This window comes from Manis pentadactyla, chromosome 9, assembly GCF_030020395.1.
Source record: "Manis pentadactyla isolate mManPen7 chromosome 9, mManPen7.hap1, whole genome shotgun sequence".
Lineage (NCBI taxonomy): Eukaryota > Metazoa > Chordata > Mammalia > Pholidota > Manidae > Manis > Manis pentadactyla.
In genome coordinates, this window is record NC_080027.1 from 11,201,558 (window position 1) to 11,220,576 (window position 19,019).

The 19,019-nt window shown below is 61.3% G+C and overlaps 1 protein-coding gene across 4 annotated transcripts; it reads left to right on the forward strand.

Moving 5' to 3' along the window:
• The first annotated feature begins 5,704 nt into the window (after positions 1–5,704).
• Positions 5,705–17,925, forward strand: B4GALNT4 (beta-1,4-N-acetyl-galactosaminyltransferase 4). 4 transcript variants are annotated; one of them, XM_057506819.1, is made up of 20 exons: positions 5,705–6,312; positions 9,233–9,336; positions 9,595–9,690; positions 9,775–9,870; positions 9,958–10,048; positions 10,127–10,227; positions 10,403–10,470; positions 10,710–10,788; positions 11,966–12,032; positions 12,175–12,309; positions 12,390–12,499; positions 12,586–12,686; positions 12,767–12,867; positions 12,984–13,872; positions 15,672–15,955; positions 16,095–16,248; positions 16,371–16,443; positions 16,552–16,705; positions 17,018–17,144; positions 17,570–17,925. In XM_057506819.1, the coding sequence occupies exons 1-20, from the start codon at positions 5,754–5,756 to the stop codon at positions 17,691–17,693; spliced, it is 3,513 nt and encodes a 1,170-aa protein (XP_057362802.1). In that variant the 5' UTR covers positions 5,705–5,753; the 3' UTR covers positions 17,694–17,925. The 4 variants fall into 4 exon arrangements, with proteins under 4 accessions (XP_057362802.1, XP_036783067.2, XP_057362804.1 ...); XM_036927172.2 differs by having other exon boundaries at positions 9,233–9,333; XM_057506821.1 differs by having other exon boundaries at positions 6,119–6,247.
• Positions 17,926–19,019: the final 1,094 nt, after the last annotated feature.

The window sequence follows — 19,019 nt, forward strand, 5'->3', positions numbered from 1 at the left end:
CTCTTGCTAGGTGTGCATTCTAATAAAACTTTCCTCCGCTTCGCTACTGTGTCTCTGCCTTTCAATTCTTTGTGCGGAGGGGACAAGGAGAGAAGAGAACGAACTCCACCTGTTAACAGTATTACTTTGTTCAAGGCACATCTCCCAGGACACTGGGTATCGGGAAAGCATTGGTGTTGAGATCTGGGCACTTGGATGCTGCTCTTTATGCCAGCCTCAGTGGCTGGATGACGTGGTTGAGGCTAGTTTGGGGGTAATCTGAGCTCAGAATACCACACAGTTATCCTAATGAACACTCGCCCTGTGGGATGTGGGGAACTAACCCTCAGGCTGGCTTTTGTCCTGAAAGGGATGCTGGGGTGGGGTGGGGGAGGGGAGTGCTGACAGCAGCAGGTCTCACTGGTTAAGAGAAGGCTGAGGGGGTGTCTGCTGGGGGTTTGCAGCAAACTCTGGGGAGAAAGGGCCCCAAGTTTATCTCTGGAAAATATGAAAGGTTCTTCTGGGTCTCAGATTGCACCTGTTAGGCAGTAAACTAGATGTGAGCAGAGTGGAAAGACAATAAGGCCAGTAAAGCCCGCTAGAGGGAACTCTTAAGAGTTAACCAGTTAAAACTAGAGAACCAGAAAAGACTCAGAGTTAATGAGTTAATCAGTTGAAGCTCCAAAGGCCAGGAGTAATTTGGAATGTCCAAATATTTCCCAGATAAAGAAAAGTATCTGAGCACAGCCCATGGTTCATTCTGTCAGTTAGATCATGCCATTGTAAGATTTACTTCAGTCTGCTAAAAGGCCAAGCCTATCCTTTAACCTAACCTATATGCTGTTTTTCCTCCTCCAGCCCCTAATCAACTAATCTGCAGATGAGCAACTAACCTGGGCAGATGAGCATCATGATTAATTTAGCAAACAAGCCCAGCTATAAACAGCATAGTAAAAACAGGAGAGATTCCACCTTAAAGCTAAGATTGCATTTTAAAATCCAGGAAGTTAAGAGGTAAGATTCTTAACATACTCCTTAGCAAACAAAATAACTCAGCCCATCTCGTGGGGGGGCAAAGAAGGCGGTCTTGATTGATACGCTCCCAGACCAGGAAGCTGCTATCCTGGGAAGGAATCAGAGCAGTCAATTTCTTGTGTTAAGCTAATTTTGTAGGATTACCTGGAGGACTGATAAGAAAAGAGACTTAATATCTCTCATCAAAGATGAACATTTTGGAACCACTTAACAAATCTACATCCCTAGCCCCTTGTCACATTCCTGAAAAATCCTTAAACGGGGGAACCCCCAACCTTTCAGGGTGCTCCTCTCTCTGAGGTCGCCTGCACTTTCTCTCTGTAAGTGTGTAACTTTAAATAAAACGTTTACTCTGCTTCACTACTGTGTCTCTGCCCTTCAATTCTTTGCTACAGCAGGGACAAGGACTGAGAGAAATAAATAAAGTGCCCCTAACACGCCCACCCTGTGAGCTGACAGGTGAAGTCAGGGACACAGGGCCGCTCACTTCTCACACTAAGAGTAGCCAGGTGTCACCCACAGAAGGTCTGGAAAGGCCCAGTGACCCCACACAGGCCAGGTTCCTTGGCCGCAGGCAGACATCAAGGTCATTTTGCTGAAGAATTCACAGACCTGCTCCTGCTCCAGAGGCGACACTGTCACTGTCTCCACCTTCTAAGGCTGTTCCTGAGGAAAGCGTCCCCAAAAGGATGATATAGAACGGGGGGCTGGAGAGGCAGTGTCTCCCAGCACCCGGCTCTGGTCTCCAGTGTGGGTCCTGTGTGCCCCCACCCCTCAATTCTCACTCCACATGTCTGGGGGCAAGTTTGAGGGAGCTGTCTTCCAACAGGGGAGGCTGGGGAGCAGTCTCCCCAAGACTGAGACCGCAAGGGAATGTCCCAGCAACGGTGACAGACTTCACCAGGGGCATGTCCCTGTCCTTGGCTCCTCTTCTTCGTCCTCAGCAGAGGACAGCGCACCCACAAACCCAGTATCCCCGCCCCCAAACCCAGGCTCTCGGGCCAGGCGGCCAACAGCCGGGCCCAGCGGACCGAGCCTGAGCCCCTCCCACGTTCGGCCCCAGCCACGCCCTCACCCCCCGCCGGCGCCCGCCCGCCCTTCGCGGAAAGGGAGTGGGGAGGTCCGTCCGCCACACCTCCCCGAGCCCCGCCCCCTCCCCGCATCGCCAGCCCCTGCTCCCATCTCCCCGCCCCCCACTCCCCGAGCCCACGCCCCGCCCTCAGTCTCTGCGGGCCCCCAACGTCGAGTCTCCGTCTGTTCCTGCGGCCCGGAGGGGTCCCGGGCCACCCAGCACGTGGGGCTGCCCCCGAACTTTCCTGACATCCACTCCCCAGCACCGCGCGCCCAGCCCCCAGGACGAACCAGGAAACGCGCCTCTCCCGCCCTGCACACCACCCGAGCCGCTAGCTCGGGCGGCGCAGACCCTCCACCACCCGCAGGTGCAGACCCTCCCACACCCCAGGCAGGGCGCCCAGCTCCCCACCCCACTGTAGAGAGGAAACCCGGCGCCCTGCGTGGGCCTCTGACGCCACCTGGTGGCCTCCGGTAAAAATGCGACTGCAACGTGACGCGGGGGCGACGGGCAGGGACTGGAGAGAAGAGGGGTCGACTCAAAAGGGGCTGTTGCCAGGTCCCCGAGTTCCAGAGACAGGGAGGGACATCAGACCCCACGGCACCCCACGCTCCTACTGAACCCTAATTCTGATCCTGATTCTCCCCACTGCATTTCTGATCAGACTGAAACCCAAATCAGGACGCTCTTAAACTAGGGGGTAGTGAGTCTTCAGACCCAAACGTTAGGGTTCCTGTTTCAACTTGGCGCTTGGCTCAGCGCAGAGGGCGTGGGAGGAACGGGTGGGGTCAGGGCCAATGTCTGCTGGAGGGGTCTGCAGAGTTCCCCACCCCCTGGGCGTCCAGGGCTGCTGGGACCTCCCCCCACCCCCACCCCAAATTCTCTAATAGCCAAGGGAGAGCAGAGCCGGGTGCAGAGGGCCCGGGGCGCGGGGCACAGAGGGCCCTGGTTTGGCATTCCTCTCTAAGGCCACCCACCCCCAGGAAAGGGAGTAAATCTAAACCTCCCAAGAGCTGGGGACACCCTGGGAGGAAGGACCAGGACTGTCCTCATGAAGCTTAAAGTGCAGCTTGGAAAAGACAAACATATAAACGAGGAAAACGAGAGAATTTCAGAATTTGGTTAAGGGCTGGAAAGCATATGGAAGGGGTGTGATGTATAAGTATGATGAGGGGCAGAGAGAGCCAAGGAATCTCCCAGGAAGAGAGGTTCGCAGGAGCCGAGGATGCAAGGCTAGAGGGCTGAGCCGGGGCAAGCATCTGGCCAGGAGACAGCAGGAAGGTCCCGAGGCAGGAAGGGGCTTGTGTTCCTGGAGAGGGTCTCAGGGGGAAGTGGCCAGAGGCCAGGTCTGGATGCAGGGTTGCTCGTGACTCAGGAGGTGGCACGGAGCAGAGGTATGGTCAGCATTTTGCTGGTCCAGTGCTGGGGGAGTGTCTAACCTCTGACCTCTCGTGTAGGGGCTTAGCTGCCCATGACTGTTCAGGCAGAAATGCAGCCTCAGAAGAGGCCTGGAGCACACGGCTCTGCAGGTGCAGCGGGAGTGGGGTGTGGGGGGTGTCCAGCACCCCTCCAGATTACAGCAAAGGGCCTCACACGACAGCACCAGGCCCCTGCCCCCCAAGGTCAGTGACAAGATGGGCCCTACGCACAGTGGATCATATCAGCTGCGGCCACAGGGCCTTGGTGTAAACACACTCTCCAGTCACTCCCCCAGAGCAAGCATTTGGTGGTGGCCACCCCAGTCCCCTTGATTTGCCGAGTGGCATCTATGACAGCTACAGAAACCACTCTGCCTCAGACAGCTGGCCCTGCAGGCTGGCCCTTCGCAAAGATGTGCAGGACTCATGGCTGCTGACCACCTCTCAGCAGTGCTACCCTCAGCTGTGCCAACTGTCGCAGAGGGGGCCACCCTGTAACATCAGACAGACACGCTGACGGGCTGGGGCCACACCTCATTTGTCCCAAATGTGCTTGATTAGTCCATGTGCAGGATGAGGTGACCCACAGTGCTGGCCTCTGCCGTGCTCCCAGGCTCTGAGTCCCAGAGGGAGTAAAGGTCACATCTCAGGTGACCCTTAGTTTCCTTTCTAAGGGCCTGACAGTGGCACTAACTCAAAACCAGATAGTGACATAAGAAAGGAAAACTACAGGCCCACATCTGTCACGAACAAATCCTCAACAGAATACTGGAAAATCCAATCCAACAATGAATTTACACACCACCAAGTGGGATTTATTCCAGGGGTGCAAGTGTGGTTCAACATTTAAAAAATCAATCAGTGTGATCTATCACATATATGTGTAAGGAAATAAAAATAATAAGCTCTTATGGTTGCAGAAAAAGCATTTGACAAAATCCAACACTTACTCATTAAAACTCTCAACAATCTGGGAATGGAAGAGGTCAGGATCACCTACCAAAAGCTGAACAGTAAACATCACTCATAATTGTGAAACCCCTCCTCTCATACCTGGGTGGCATATGACAGCATGTGGCAAAGTTGGTATGCGGTGCTCCACCAGGTACTTTGCCTGCTGGAGCCCAAAGGCCATCCCCTGGAGTGGCCACATCCAGGTGCTCTGACTGACCATCCTGGCTGAACCCAGCCATCCCCACTAAGGCACCCAGGGCCTGCGACAACATGGAGCGGAGAAAGCCTGTCCTGTCGGGCCCTGTCCATATTCGTGACCCACAGAATCCGTGAACATAATCAGCAGTTGTTTTACACCCCACAACTGGGGATCTGTTACACAGCAATAGAAAAAGCGGAGCCGCTGACAGGAGGGTTAAAGGGGAAAGCTGGGCTGGCAGCTGGGCAGAGGAGGACTGGGGGAGAGAGCCACGTGGGGAAGTGGGTGGAGAGGCCCAGGCAAGCATGGAACCAAGTGGGGAAAATCCATGATGAGCCCACACCCCCACACCCAGCTCAGCAACAGTACCACCATGGACCCACTCGTGGTCTCCCTGCCTCCCCACTCTGCCCTCAGTGGGAGCACCTGACCCTCAGAGGCCCCTGTCCACCAGGCAGCCAGGTAAGACCCTCTAAGTTAAGGTCCTTTGGTGGCTCCTCACCCCCTTCCAGGTGAAGCCACGTGCTTTGAGACCCTCCCCAGCCTCACCTCCCTGGAACCTGTTGATCCCCACACCCCGGCCCCCTGATAGTCTGTGCGTTCTGCCACCTCCATCCCTACACACCCTGGGCCCTGGCCCTCTGTCCAGCAGTCCTCTGCACCTCTCTCTCTCTTGATGTCCCCTCTTTCAAGACCGGACCTCTCCCCATCCATCCTCAGAGCAACCCGAGGTCCCTGCTCTGTATCCCAATCCCTAAGTCTCTCAGCACCACCCCATCCTTGCGTCCTTCCATCCGTCCCCCTCAACTCCCCATATCCCCCGTCTGGTCCCCAGAACTCCGCATACCCACTAGACCCCTGTCCCCGGTCCTCTGTTCCCCTACACCTCCCTGTGTCCCGTGGACCGCCTAGCCTCCATCTCAGCCTTCCCCATCCCCCGCATCTCCAGTCCCCAAGCCGCAGTCCGCTGTCCGCATACCTCCCCGTCCCCGCGCCCTCGCGCTGTAGCCCCCATTCCCCGCCAGCCGCGTCCGCGCAGCCCTCGGTGCTTCAGTCTCCGCGCTCACGCGCTGCGCGGGCCGGCGCGCCCAGGTGGATGCGCGCGCGTTGCGTGGAGACGAGTGGCGGGCACACCCGAACACGCCGGCCCCGCCCCGAGCCGTGGATTGGCTGCCGGGAGCTGGCCGGGCCCCGATTGGCTGGCGCCTCGGCCCTCGGCCCGTTCACGGTGGGTAGCGCCGCAGCGTGGCTCGGCTCGTCCGGCCGCGGCCCCGGGAGCACGGAGCCCGAGCGGCCGGGCGGGGCCGGCGCTGGGCGCCGCCGGGAGCCGCTCGCCGCCCACCCCGGGCCGGGGCCGGGCGCAGCCGGGGTTCGCGGCCGCGCCCGGTGGCCGCGAGCGGTGGACAAAGGCCATGCGGGGCTGGGGGCCGCGGCGCGGGGCGCGCGGGAACAGGGGGCCGTAGCGGCGCCGCTGGGCGAGGCCCGGGAGGGCGGGGCGGCCGCGATGCCGTGGTTCCCGGTGAAGAAGATCCGCAAGCAGATCAAGCTGCTGCTCCTGCTGGTACTCCTCACCTGCGCCGCGTGGCTCACGTACGTGCACCTGAGCCTGGTGCGCCAGGGCCGCGCGCTGCGCCAGCGCCTGGGCTACGGGCGAGGTACGGGAGGCGCGCGCCGGAGCCGGGGGCGGTGAGGGCTCTGAGCAGCGCCGGGCCCTGGCGTGGGCTCAGACTCGCCCGGGGACCCCGGCCGCCCTTCCCGGCTCGCAACTGGGGCAGGGGGCGCGGTTCGGCCGGGCCCGGACGCCCGGTGACGTCAGCAGTGACGCGCGCGACCCTCTCGTGGAGCGTCCCTGAACCTAGGCCGGCCCGGGGATGTGGTCGGGCTCCGGCAGTGACAGGGTAACCGTGGACTCCCGGAGACACCTGTGCCCCCAGGCCTTGCGTGCTGGGATTCCGAAGAGGCCACATCCGGGCCGCGCCTCCACCATCTCCTACCCAGAAGAGCCTCAGTTTCCCCATCTGCTGGGGAGGAGGGGAGGGAGAAGGTTGGGGAGAGCTGATCCACGCTCCGTGGACGGGATGCCTTAGGTAGCCCTGCGATCAAGGACTGAGATGCTTGTGTGTCAGGGGAGCAAGGCATGGTGATGGGGATCCAGCCGGGGGAGCCCTGGACTGGCTGGAGTGAGCCCTCCCAGGCTCCTCCAGTGAGGACAGTGAACACACACAGCAAATCAGGTCCGGGTGAGTGCTGCTGTAAAGAACCAGGGGGAGCTCCTACCCCTTTGGCTGGGGGGATCCTGGCGGGCCTCTTGGAGGCAGTGACCTTTGACACATTTGAGGGAAAGACAGAAGGACTGATGGAAATCTGGTGAGAGGAGAAGGGTAGAAAGCGGTAAGTGGGGGTATGAGAGGGAAACATCTCAGGGCAGGGAAGATCCCAGCCAGGCTGCCCCTGACTCTTCTCAAGGAAGTATGGTGCAGGGTGTCCTTGGGATGGGGTGGAGGGAGGGTCTGCTTCCCAAAGGCTCAGAGCAATGACAACCACACGTCCTGGGCCACTCTGCCAGGGCGCCAGACCTCCCTGTTCAGTCCCACTCCTGCCTTCCACTTGCCAAAGCCCCTCTTGCCTCTCCTTCCTGTACCTGGACACCTGGCTCCACAGACCACCAGGGCCGGGTCTGGAGCTTGTCCCCGCCCTGCCGGAGTCCGCATGCCTCACAGCCACCACACCCTGGAGAGGCTTCAGCTCTGCTCCATCTCTGAAAGAGGCCCCCCGTCATCAGCAAGCAAGGCAGGACCTAGAGTGTGACCCAGTGTCACGGAACAAAACCAGGCCTCTCAGCTGTCTCTGTGGCTTTCTGAGCGACCACAGTCGTCCCCAACCTCACTTCCTGAGCAGCCAGGGAGTCTAGCTCAGCAACTAGGAGGGGGCAGAGGTGTGGGAATTCCACTTCTGAGGCTCCCTCTGCTCTCAGGCCAGTGGGGAGGTTGGGAGACTAGTCATCCTCCCCTGCCTACTCCTGGGTGAGCAGGAGCTGTTCAGGGTCCTGGAAGACGAAACCCGCTTTCTGGCACCTTCCAGGAGCTGCTCTCGCCCAGGGGTCTTGGCTCTGGGCTGCAGCCCCACCTCCTGTTCAGCCACCTGAGCTCCCACATGAGGCCTTCTGGACGGTTGGGGAGCACAATCATTACTTCTGCCAAGGGGGTGGCATTGGAGCAGGGCAAGAGGGCTACCTTCCCAGTGTCCAGCAGCCTGTATAGGCAGAGATCCCTGAGGGAACGTGAGCCAGAAGACAGGAGGCCTGTCAGCACCGAGCTGTTCTGGGGCTCAGCCCCTGCAGGGCCGTGGGGGCAGCCTGGGCTGGGACCGCACTGCAGGCTCCTAACACCCATGGATTTAGCTTGGTCTGGAAATATCAGGGCCAGGCTGTGGGGATTTGGCTGGGACTCGCCTTCCAGCTGGACAGAGGACTGTGGAGGAAGAACACAGATGAGGAGCAAGAGGGTGGCCCTGCAAGGTCCCACAGGCAGGAGAACATGAGTAGCCCCCCATCCCAAGAAGAGACCCAGGCCTATTGTGTCCATACAGGAATCTAGCTCCTGGAGCCTGGATTGAGGGATGGGCATGGATATTGAAGCCCAGGCTTGGCCCTGGAGCAGAGGGGGGACTCCTGGATGGGGTATCCCTCGGTGGGAGCACCAGGAAGGGCAGAAGTGGGGTACAATGAAGCCTCCTCTTCAGAGGCTCAGATCTTAGGATGTAGAACTCCCCAAGGACAGAGTGGGACATTCAGGTGCACAGCTTAGGGAGGTCTGGGAAGTTGAGGGCGTCTGGAGTATGGGGATGGTCTGCCCTGGGCTAGGGGGTTTGGGAGGCACCAAGCTCTGGAGGTGTCCACAAACTGTCCTGGGAAGGGTTCCCCAGGGACAGTTCCCTCCAAGGCTTCCTGGCCCCAGGTCCTCCAGCAGCCGGACCACCTATCCCTCCTCTAGCCAGGCTGGTGCCAGGGCTGTTTTGGTCCTGAGCCCCAGCCTCAAGGGCAGAGATGGCTGGTGTGCCATAGACCAGGGCTGACTTAGTCACAGACAGTAGCACCTGTTTTCCCAGCAGCAAGCTCCAGCACCAAGCCTTAGCTCTCAGTTCTGATAAGGGAGGCAAGACACAAAAAACTGAGGGCACGGGAGTCCTGGGGGCCTTCCTGGAGGTGGAGCCACTGATGAGGGTGGCCAGATAGATGCATGTAAGCACACATGTACTGGCATGTGTTCCCTCACACAAGCTAGGGGTCTGGGGAAAGCCAAGTGGAGGGCTTGGGTGGGGGCTGCCCCCCCCCAAAGTGGGCTATGGGACAAAGGCCCAGCAGAAAGCACTTGCCAAGCTACAGGGAGTGGCATCCCTAGCGTGAGGGAGCAGAGGCTCCTGTGGGAGACACCACTGGCCTTCCCTCCCTGCTCCAGCCTGTGTGTGCACAATTACCATGTGGAAAGGGGGTCCCTGCCCCCAGCTGACCCAGCAGCAGGGCCTGGGGCCTTGGAGACAGCTGAGCCGCAGCCAAGCCCCACGTGCCACCCACAGATGGTGAGAAGCTGAGCGGTGTGACTGATGGCCGGGGTGTCCAGGCTGCACTGTCCACGCGGAGGGCAGAGGACTCCAGTGAGAGCCGTGAGGAGGAGCAGGCGGTGAGCAGGAGGGGAAAGAACGCATGTGCAGCACAGGACACCCCACGGCCCAGGGTCTGCTGGGGCCGGTGTGCTGAGGGTCTTCCAGGTGTGTGGCTGGGCTGTGATGGGGTCGCGTGTCATGCTACAAGCCTCTGTGTGTTGTGTCCCGGTGTATGTCATGGATCAAGTGCGTGTGGTGAGTGTGTGTGTGATTGTATGACCCCTCCCTGCCCTACATTTCTCAGCGTTGACCCTGGTCCCCTTTCTTTGCCGTAGCCTGAAGGTTGGGACTCAAACATGCTGTTTCCTGGGGGGGCTGGGAGGCCACCCCCACTGAACCTCACCCATCAGGCACCCCCATGGCAGGAGGAGGTGAGTGCTGCTGGGCAGTGATGGGCTTGGGGGGTGGCCTGAGTTAGGGGTGTGCAGAAGTTAAGACCCCCTCTCTCCCCCCAGTACAAGGGGCAGGTGAACCTGCACGTGTTTGAGGACTGGTGTGGGGGCGCCGTGGGCCAGCTGAGGAGGAACCTGCACTTCCCACTGTTCCCTCATGTGAGTGCTGGGAGCGGGCAGGGCCGGCCCTGCAGGGCAGGCCTGGCGCACAGTGGGCCTTGACAGGAGAGGTCGCCTCCACTCTAGACTCGCACCACTGTGAAGAAGTTGGCTGTGTCCCCCAAGTGGAAGAACTATGGACTTCGGATTTTTGGTTTCATCCACCCAGCAAGAGATGGTGTGCATGTGAGGACGTGCCGGGGAGGGGGTGTGGGCGACAGCCCCACACCCTCTGAACCCCTGTCCTGTGGCCTAGGAGATGTCCAGTTCTCTGTGGCATCAGATGACAACTCTGAGTTCTGGCTGAGCCCAAATGAGAGCCCAGCGGGTGCCCAGCTGGTGGCCTTTGTGGGCAAGGTACCCCCCCAGCAGCCCTGACCCTGGCTCTGGCCCCCACCCCTACCTGTCTGCATGGGGCCTCCTGAGGCCTCTGTGACCTGCGCCCTTCAGCTTCTTAGGGATGGGGACTGGATGGGGCTGGTACCCTCAAAGAGAGGGTGAACCCCCACCACCCTTCTGTGTTGCCCCCCAGACTGGCTCAGAGTGGACAGCACCTGGAGAATTCACCAAGTTCAGCTCCCAGGTGTCCAAGCCCAGGCGGTAAGTGGGAGTGTGCATGAGTATTATCCACATGTGCACAAGTGTGCCCATGTGTGCACACAACTGTGTATCTTTGTATGTCTGAGGGGAACACAATCCACACACAGAACCATTGAACCTGTGCTGTTCTGGCCAAAGTGTCTCCTTTGAGGGGCCAGCCCTGACCCCCTCTGGGCTCCCCATCTGTTTGGGGTCCCTGTTGTGTGGAGGGCACATCCCCTGACTCCTTGTGTCCTCAGGCTCACAGCCTCCCGGAAGTACTACTTTGAGCTGCTGCACAAACAGGATGACCGAGGCTCTGACCACGTGGAAGTGGGCGTGAGTGGCTGGCTTGCCTAGGGCCTTCTGGAGACCCCGCCTCCCCTGCTGTGCCTCTTCCAACCACTCCCCTCAGGACAGTGGTGGGGACCCTGCCCCCAAGGAGCTTCCAGTCTAGTTGACAAAGCAGGTGCTCAGGGATGGGGCCGCAGTCCACACTGCTGGCTCAGGGAGGCTTCATGGAGGAGGTGGCCCTTGAGTGGTCTTGAGAGGTGAAAGACATTCACAGGGAGAGCCAGGGCAGAGGGAATTCAGGGTGGGGGTGCATCGGGTGAATTCCACATCTCAAGAACAGCAGAGGAACAGAACCACCCATTCGTTTTTTGGAACTCCGAGGGGTGTCGGGTGGCCCAGTCAGGTGGGCCCTGCAGTGTCACCCTGGGAAGCTCTGGCTTTGTCCTGGAATCACTGAGACAACTGGATCTGCCTTTCAGGAAAAGCCTTCCGGCCACTGTGTGGAAAGATTGGGGTAGGAGGGTGTTGCACCACAGGACAGAGGGCCTGAGCCTGGCTGGGTGTCAGTGGGGACCAGGGCGGGCTGGGGGCTCCCAGCCCTAGCTCTGTGGGATATTGCACATGTGTGGTGGGCATCACCCCAACTCAGCTTGGAGGGTCCTGGCTGGAGACATGGGTTTTGGGGAACCTTACAGAAGCTGAGGGTCTGAGAGGGCCCAAATGAGCTGGGGAGAGAAGCAGGCCTGGGACAGCCCCCAGGAACCCCAACTTGAGTGGGGTAGGGGAGAGACAGAGTCTGCAAAGGAGACTAAGAAGGGGCAGCCACAGGAGCAGGGGGATTTGGGGGGAGGTCCAGTGGGACAAGGTGGGGTGCTGGGTGTAGCCCTAGAAGGCTAGCTGTGACCTCCAGGGGAGCAGTGGCTGAGGACCCAGGGAGCCCTAACCAGCAGGCAAGGGACCTCAGGATGTACAGGCCTGCAGGTAGCATGGGGGAGTCCTTACCTGCCACCAGAGATCCTCGCCTTCTAGGCCTCCCCCAGCTTGCCTCCTGCCCCTTCCCGGGACCCCTCCACCACCACCCACCTCCGAGCTTCCTGACCCTTGAAGGGGTTGCCCCTATTAGTCCTCCTCCTAGTCATGGAACACCCACTCCTTGCTGTCTCAGCCGGGTTTCCACCGTGACCCGCCACTCTTGGCCTTGATAACCATCTCCCTCCCCCAGTGGCGTGCCTTCCTGCCGGGCCTCAGGTTCGAGGTCATAGACTCAGCTCACATCTCCCTGTACACAGGTGCGAGCCCCGGTATCTCTCTGGGGAGTGGGGCAGGCTCCTGATGGTGGTCTTTTTGGGATGGTCCCTGGATATGGGTGGGGAGAATTGAGGAGGGGTCTCTGGGCACTCCTGGGGATTCCACACAGCCTTCTGCCCCCAGATGAGTCGGCCCTGAAGATGGACCATGTGGCCCACGTCCCCCAGTCTCCAGCCAGCCATGTGGTGGGGCGCTTGCCCCAGGAGGAGCCCAGAGCAGACATGCTCCGACCCGACCCCCGAGACACCTTCTTCCTCAGTGAGCAGGGGGCCGGTGGGGGTGGGGGTGAGGGCGGGGCGGCGTTCCAGGCGGCCGCAGCGTGAGCACCTCTCCCGCAGCTCCCCGCGTGGAGCCTTCGCGTCTGGAGGACGTGCTGGAGCCCTGTGCCTACGCCCCCACCTACGTGGTCAAGGACTTCCCCATCGCGAGATACCAGGGGCTGCAGTTTGTGAGTGTCCCTCCGAGACCTTGCCTGAGCCCCGCCTCCCCCGGGGTGCCCGGAGCCCCTCCGCGCCTGACCCCGCCCGCCCCCAGGTGTACCTGTCCTTCGTCTACCCCAATGACCACACGCGCCTCACTCACATGGAGACCGACAACAAGTGCTTCTACCGCGAGTCCCCGCTGTACCTGGAAAGGTGGGTGGGCAGGGCCACCGCACAGGAGGGGGCGGGGCCTCTGCGAGGCGGGAGCTCTGATGCCCCCGCCCCCGCCCCAGGTTTGGGTTCTACAAATATATGAAGATGGACCGGCAGGAGGGTGAGGGAGGTGACGAGGAGGAGGTGCAGCGTCGAGCCTTCCTCTTCCTCAATGCGGATGGTGAGTGCCCCTCGCACTGCAGCCTGCGCCCTCCTTGTGGATCCTAAGTGCTCCTAGCCTCCGCGCTCCAGCGCGCACCCCGCTAGGTGTGGCAGGCTCAGCCGTACTCCCCGCAGACTTCCTGGACGACGAGGATGACGCAGAGCTGCTGGACAGTCTGGAGCCCACCGAGGCGCCCCCGCCGCGAGGTGGCCTCCCCTTCCCTACCGCCGAGGCTGGACCTGTGCGCACCTCTCCGACTCCTCCCAGCCCCCGGGGCCAGGCGACCCCCAGGCGCTCCCGGGCACTGAGCTGGGCCGCCCGGGCCGCGCACCCGCTGCCCCTCTTCTTGGGCCGTGCCCCGCCGCCCCGCGCCGCAGCCGAGCAGCAGCCCCCGAAGGTGTACGTGACGCGGGTACGTCCTGGCCTACGGGCGCCCCCGCGAGCCCTGGCACCGCTCAGGCCACGCGGCCCACCCTGGCCGCCCTTCCCCGGCATCTTCCTGCACCCCAGACCTCTGCGCAGGGTGCAGCTACGGGCACCCCCACGCCTGCCGCAGTCCCGAAGCTGGAAGACCGGCAGTCCCCAGGCCACAGAGCTGAGTTCCACAGGCCGGGCACAGGCTGCCCCCGGGAGCCGGGAGGGCCAAGCACGTGCACCTGGACTCGTGGCACCCACAGTGGACCCAAACTCGTCGTCCGAAGTGCGGCCTGTGACCTCCTTCCTGAGCTTGTCCCAGGTGTCCAGGCCACAGCTGCCTGGGGAAGGTGAGGAGGAGGAGGAGGAAGGGGATGACGAGGTCGCCCAGGACAGCGAGGAGGCTGCTGGCCCCGCCCTCGGCCGCTGGCGTGAGGATGCCATTGACTGGCAGCGCACATTCAGCGTGGGCGCCATAGACTTCGAGCTGCTGCGCTCGGACTGGAACGACCTGCGCTGCAACGTGTCCGGGAATCTGCAGCTGCCAGAGGCCGAGGCCGTGGACGTAGTGGCCCAGTACATGGAGCAGCTCCACGCGCGCCATGGCGGGTATAGGGGAGGGGCAAGCAGTGGTAAAGCAGTCCTGGCCTCCATGGGACCCTCAGACCTTCCCCAGGCCTGAAAGACATATATCTGGGAGCAGCATGCACGCCCCCTCCCTGGGGAACTGTCTCCTTCCTGGGGCTCCTTACTGCCCAGGGCCCCTGTTAGGAAGCTTACCAGCCCCACAACCCACCCAGGGCTTAAGCCCTTCAGTCCAGCACCTGCCCCGCCCTGTCACCTGGACCCAGGGATCAGCAGCCCAGGTCTGTCCTCCAGATAACACACCCGCAGTTGGAGCTTAGAGCTCCTGCACCCTTCCTCCTCCCCTGGCACAGTGCTGCTGGTCTTCCAAGAGGGCTCTCCTCCGAACTTCAGGGGAGGGCACAGGGTCCCTGCACCATTGCCCCTCTGGTCTCCCCGAGGCTCCAGGAATCCAGTCCTGTCTCCACCCCGTGCAGATAGTGGGGTGGAGAGTGGCAGCCCCAGTCTGGCCTCAAGGGAGGCACTGGGATATTCTCAAGAGTCGTGCTGTACCTTGAAGGAGGTGCAGAATCTGCAGACAGCAATGACAGGCGAAGGCCAGGGGGCTGGTGAGCAGAGGATGGAGAAGGGACCATCGCAGGTCTTGAAAGCCATGCTCAGGACTCACTTTTCTTGCCTGTGATACAAGGTTTTGAGTAGGACAGGTTCCGGTTGCAGACAGGCATGTCACTGCCCTGGAGGGAAGTGCAGGGCGCTGGGCTTGGGTGGGGCAGGTGGGAGGCCCTTTGTCCAGGGCAGTAAGGTTGGATTTGATTCGAGGTGGCCAGGAGGGCGAGCCTGCTCTTGGCTCTAAGTTTCCTTTGCCTATGAGCACAAGGGGGTCCATCCAACAGAGTGGTCATGGCTGTGTCCCCTCTCTTCCCAAGCAGTGCAAGGGTGTGGGTAGCCCCAAGGAGCAAGACTGTAGACAGACCCAGAGCGTTTATGGCAGGAAGTCCCTGATGCTCCAGGAGAGCAGGCAGGGGTTGAAGGGAGGAGTCAAGCCCCCTGGAAGGTCACATGGCTCCCAGGTTGAAGGGCACTACCTGCAAAGGGAGGACCTGTGGCAGAAGGAAGAGGCATCTTTAGTCAAGGGCAGGATCCTATTTTCCCAAGATGAGGCGAAGCCTCTGTTGAGGGCAGAGTGGAGGGGAGAGGAAGGTACTCGGCAAGGCCAGAGCAGGGCGGCCAGAGAGGCTCAGGGCAGGCCCTGCAGCTTTTCCCCTCAGGGTCAAGGCAGTCCCTGGGCTTGCCAGGGGAGGCAGAAGGGTGGCTTCCCAGAGGAGCCTGGGAGGACTGCGGAGAGTACACCAGAGGGGAGACCCCAGGACAGAACCCAGGAAGAAGTCCGCTTGCCCAGCAGGGGGTGTCCTGAAGGCCACAGGGCAGAGCCTGCTTAAGGTCCTAGAATGCCACTAAGACAGCCCAGCCTGTAATAGGCAGTGGGTGGTCCTAAGGGTTTCTGAGTGTGTCAGAACCATCACTGCACGTGCCTGGCAGCAAGAAGACCCCAAAAGAGGAAAGGATGGGCCTGGGCGGGGGACGCTGCCTTGTGTGGCTGTCCTAGGCAGGAGAGCTCACTGAATGTGGACCTGCCTTCTGGGCACTTCCTGGCAGGGCAGGAGGTGTGCTGGGACACACCCGGGAGCCTGGGAGGAAGGGGAAGCGCAGCGGCCTCCCTACCCCGCTGACCTCCAGTCGGCAGGGTGGCCGACTCGTGTCTGGGTTTGGGGCAGGAGGTGCAGGCCCGAAGCCCAAGAGGGCTGACTGGCCTCACCTCCCAGGCGCTACTCGCTTCTGCGTATCGTGAATGTGGAGAAGCGCAGGGACTCAACCCGCGGGAGCCGCTTTCTCCTCGAGCTGGAGCTGCAGGAGCGCGGGGGCAGCCGCCTGCGCCTGTCCGAGTACGTCTTTCTGCGACTGCCAGGACCCCGAGCCGGGGACGGCGACGGAGAGAGTCCCGAGCCTGCTCTCGCCACCCCCGAGCGCCCCGACGGACATCCAGAGCTCTGCCGGCCGCTGCGCCTGGCCTGGCGCCAAGACGTGATGGTTCACTTCATCGTGCCGGGTGCGCGGGAGCTCCGGGGACCTTGGACGGGGTGGAGGGCTCTGGAAGACCTCGTGGGAAAGGGCGGGAGCGCCGCTGGCCCCAGACCGGGTACCGCAAAGTGAGGTCGGGTGGGCTCAATGGCCCCATCCTCCTCCAGTGAAGAACCAGGCGCGCTGGGTGGCCCAGTTCCTGGCGGACATGGCCGAGCTGCATGCCAGCACAGGAGACTCGCACTTCAGCGTCATCCTGGTGGACTTTGAGAGCGAGGATATGGACGTGGAGCGGGCCCTGCGGGCGGCACGGTTGCCCCGGTAAGGGCGCCCTCCACCCCACCCCGACCAGGAAGCGCATCTTCCCTCGCAGGAGGTGGGTTTTCCTGTCCCTGTGCCCAGCGATCGGTGCCTGTGACTGCCACCCTCTATCACCCTCACAGGTACCAATACCTGAGGCGAACAGGAAACTTTGAGCGCTCCGCTGGCTTGCAAGCTGGAGTGGATGCGGTGGAGGTGCGTGGGCGAGGTGGGCGCGCGCGGAGAGCGAGACTGTTCTAGGGCAAGGGAGGAACTCACCTTCGCTGGGAGAGGATGGGACTCAGACCTCCCTCTGGCCTCCAGGACGCCAGCAGCATCGTTTTCCTCTGTGACCTGCACATCCACTTCCCCGCCAATATCCTGGACGGCATCCGCAAGCACTGCGTGGAGGGCAGGCTGGCCTTTGCGCCTGTGGTCATGCGCCTGGGCTGCGGGAGCTCACCGGGGGACCCGCACGGTAACGCCCTAGACACCCCCCCAGTAATGCCAGGAGGCCCACCAGCGCCAGGGTAAAATCTAGGCCCCTTACAGGCCACTCTCAACCCCCAAGGTAGACCTGGGACCCCACCAATGCCCCCTGTATATGCAGTACCCCCAGGGTCATGGCCAAACTCTAGCCACAGCCTTCAGTGCCCATTCAGGCTGACTCAGCCCAGAAGGGTAATCCCTGGAGGCCCCTGGTGATGGGGCTCTGACAGACCCCCTCCTGAGGTTGAGGAGGAAGGCTGGCAGGACCTGGTGTTTGAAGGGCACCCCTTCCCCACCCCAGGTTACTGGGAGGTGAATGGCTTCGGCCTCTTTGGGATCTACAAGTCTGACTTTGACCGTGTTGGAGGCATGAACACCGAGGAGTTCCGGGACCAGTGGGGGGGCGAGGACTGGGAGCTGCTGGACAGGTGACGCCTCCCCACCCTGCAGAGCCCGGGACCCTTCCAGATCCTCCTCTGAGTGGGGAGGGGGGCCCCACGGCTGTCACGCTGTCACGTGCTGAGGGGAGGCTGTCGTCTGCCTCCCAGGATCGGAGTCCACCCCTCTCCCTGAAACCCCTTCCCACCCCCAGGGTCCTGCAGACTCAGGCACCGCCCTTAAACCAATTCCGCCCCACATCCTGTCAGTCTGGTGGTGGCCCTGAGTCCCCATCCTCCCACTGGGGTACTACAGCAGTGGAGGCCCTGCCCTGACACCCTGAGCCCCTGGACCAGAGTCCTGACCACTTCCATCCCACCCCACCCGGTTCCCAGGACCTGCAGGCTCAGGACAGCCCCGTTCCACCCACTAAGGCCCTACAGGCCCAGGTTCCTGACACCCCCTCTGCCCCCAGGGTCCTGCAGGCAGGGCTGGAGGTGGAGCGGCTCCGACTGCGTCACTTCTACCATTTCTACCACTCCAAGCGGGGCATGTGGGGCACACGCAGTCAGAAGGGCCCCCGCAAGGAGCAACCCTGAGGGCCAGGCGACCCGGCCGTGGCACAGTCCTGTGGTGGTGGCTGGAGGCCAGGGTGCCCAGCGGCTCATCATGGGGCACAGCCACCTCCTGTGCCTGCCCCCCTCTGGCCCTCTGCGCCCCTGCCCAGAGAGGCAGCCTTCACAGTCGGGGCCCAGCTTGGTCCCACACTCTGTGCGATGATTTCTGTGAAATTTTGCAGTAGCGATGACATTGTTTTCAGGATTTCCAAGAGTCTGTCTGTCCCGTTTTTTATTCAGAGTGAAATGAAGTATTTTTTTAGTTCTGACTCACCCTCCGCCTGGTTCTGTTGGGAGGGCAGAGACCAGCCTCGGTGGCCAAAGCATCCGCTCTGTGGGTGGCCCTGGCGCTGTCCCTGCGCTTGATGTCCCTTCCTGCCCCGCAGCTGCAGCCACCATGCTGAGCCCACCCTTCCCACCCCACGGCCACATGCCCCTTCTTGCCTTGTGCCTTTGAGCTTGTGTTGAGGCCTGGAGGGAAGGCTGCAGACCTCTGCCTCGCCACCCTGTGCCTGTGGCCTGTGGCACCCGTAACGGTCAGTGCAGGGCCCCCCACCTGCAAGCAAGCCCCTTCATTTAGAAACTGAACTTGACATCCGTCCCACCTCCTTCTCCTCAAGGGAGAAGGAGCACCTGGCATCCTGGTCGGGAGCGTCCTACACCAGATCGGGAGGCCAGGGGTATCAGGACTCAGTTGCCAGAGACAGAAAACCCAGCTCGAACTGGGGTAAGCCATGTGGTGAGGGGAGGGTGTCCTTGCTGGACCTGCGCTCGTGTGGCTGCAGGTCAGGGCTAGGAGCCCCGCGGGAGAGCTCTGGCCGGAGGCTGGGTCAGCTCCTCCATGGGGGTTCCATGGGGGAAGGCTGGTGCCTGCCCGTGTGACTTCTCTGTAGCTGCTGTGACAGATTCCCACAGACATGATGGGATTTGTTATCGTACACGTCTGGAGGACGGAGGTCCTAAAATTAGGCCTTCCACAGGAGGGAGGCTTTAGGACCGAGTCCGCTTCCTTCCTTTTCGAGCTTCTAGAGGCTGCCTGGCTTTCCAGGCTCATGCGTCCTCCTCGGTCCGCAAAGTCAGCTGCCTTCCATCTGCATACCCATCTCACCATCTCCCTTCACCCCCCTCTGCCAGCCTCTGCTTCCATCATCACATTTCATCCATGGCTCTGACTCTCCTATACCTCCCTTCTACAAGGAGCCCCGTGATTGCACTGGGCCCCTCCAGACAACCCAGGATAATCTCCCACCTCAGTCAACACCCTTTACTTGATCACGTTGGCAAAGTCCCTTTTACATGTAATATGAC

Coding starts and splice junctions, on each gene's coding strand:
- B4GALNT4 (XM_057506819.1), top strand. CDS start 5,754: ATGCGCGCGCGTTGCGTGGAGACGAGTGGCGGGCACACCCGAACACGC. Junction 6,313..9,232: donor GCGCCTGGGCTACGGGCGAG/GTACGGGAGGCG, acceptor TGCCACCCACAG/ATGGTGAGAAGCTGAGCGGT. Junction 10,228..10,402: donor TGGTGGCCTTTGTGGGCAAG/GTACCCCCCCAG, acceptor GTTGCCCCCCAG/ACTGGCTCAGAGTGGACAGC.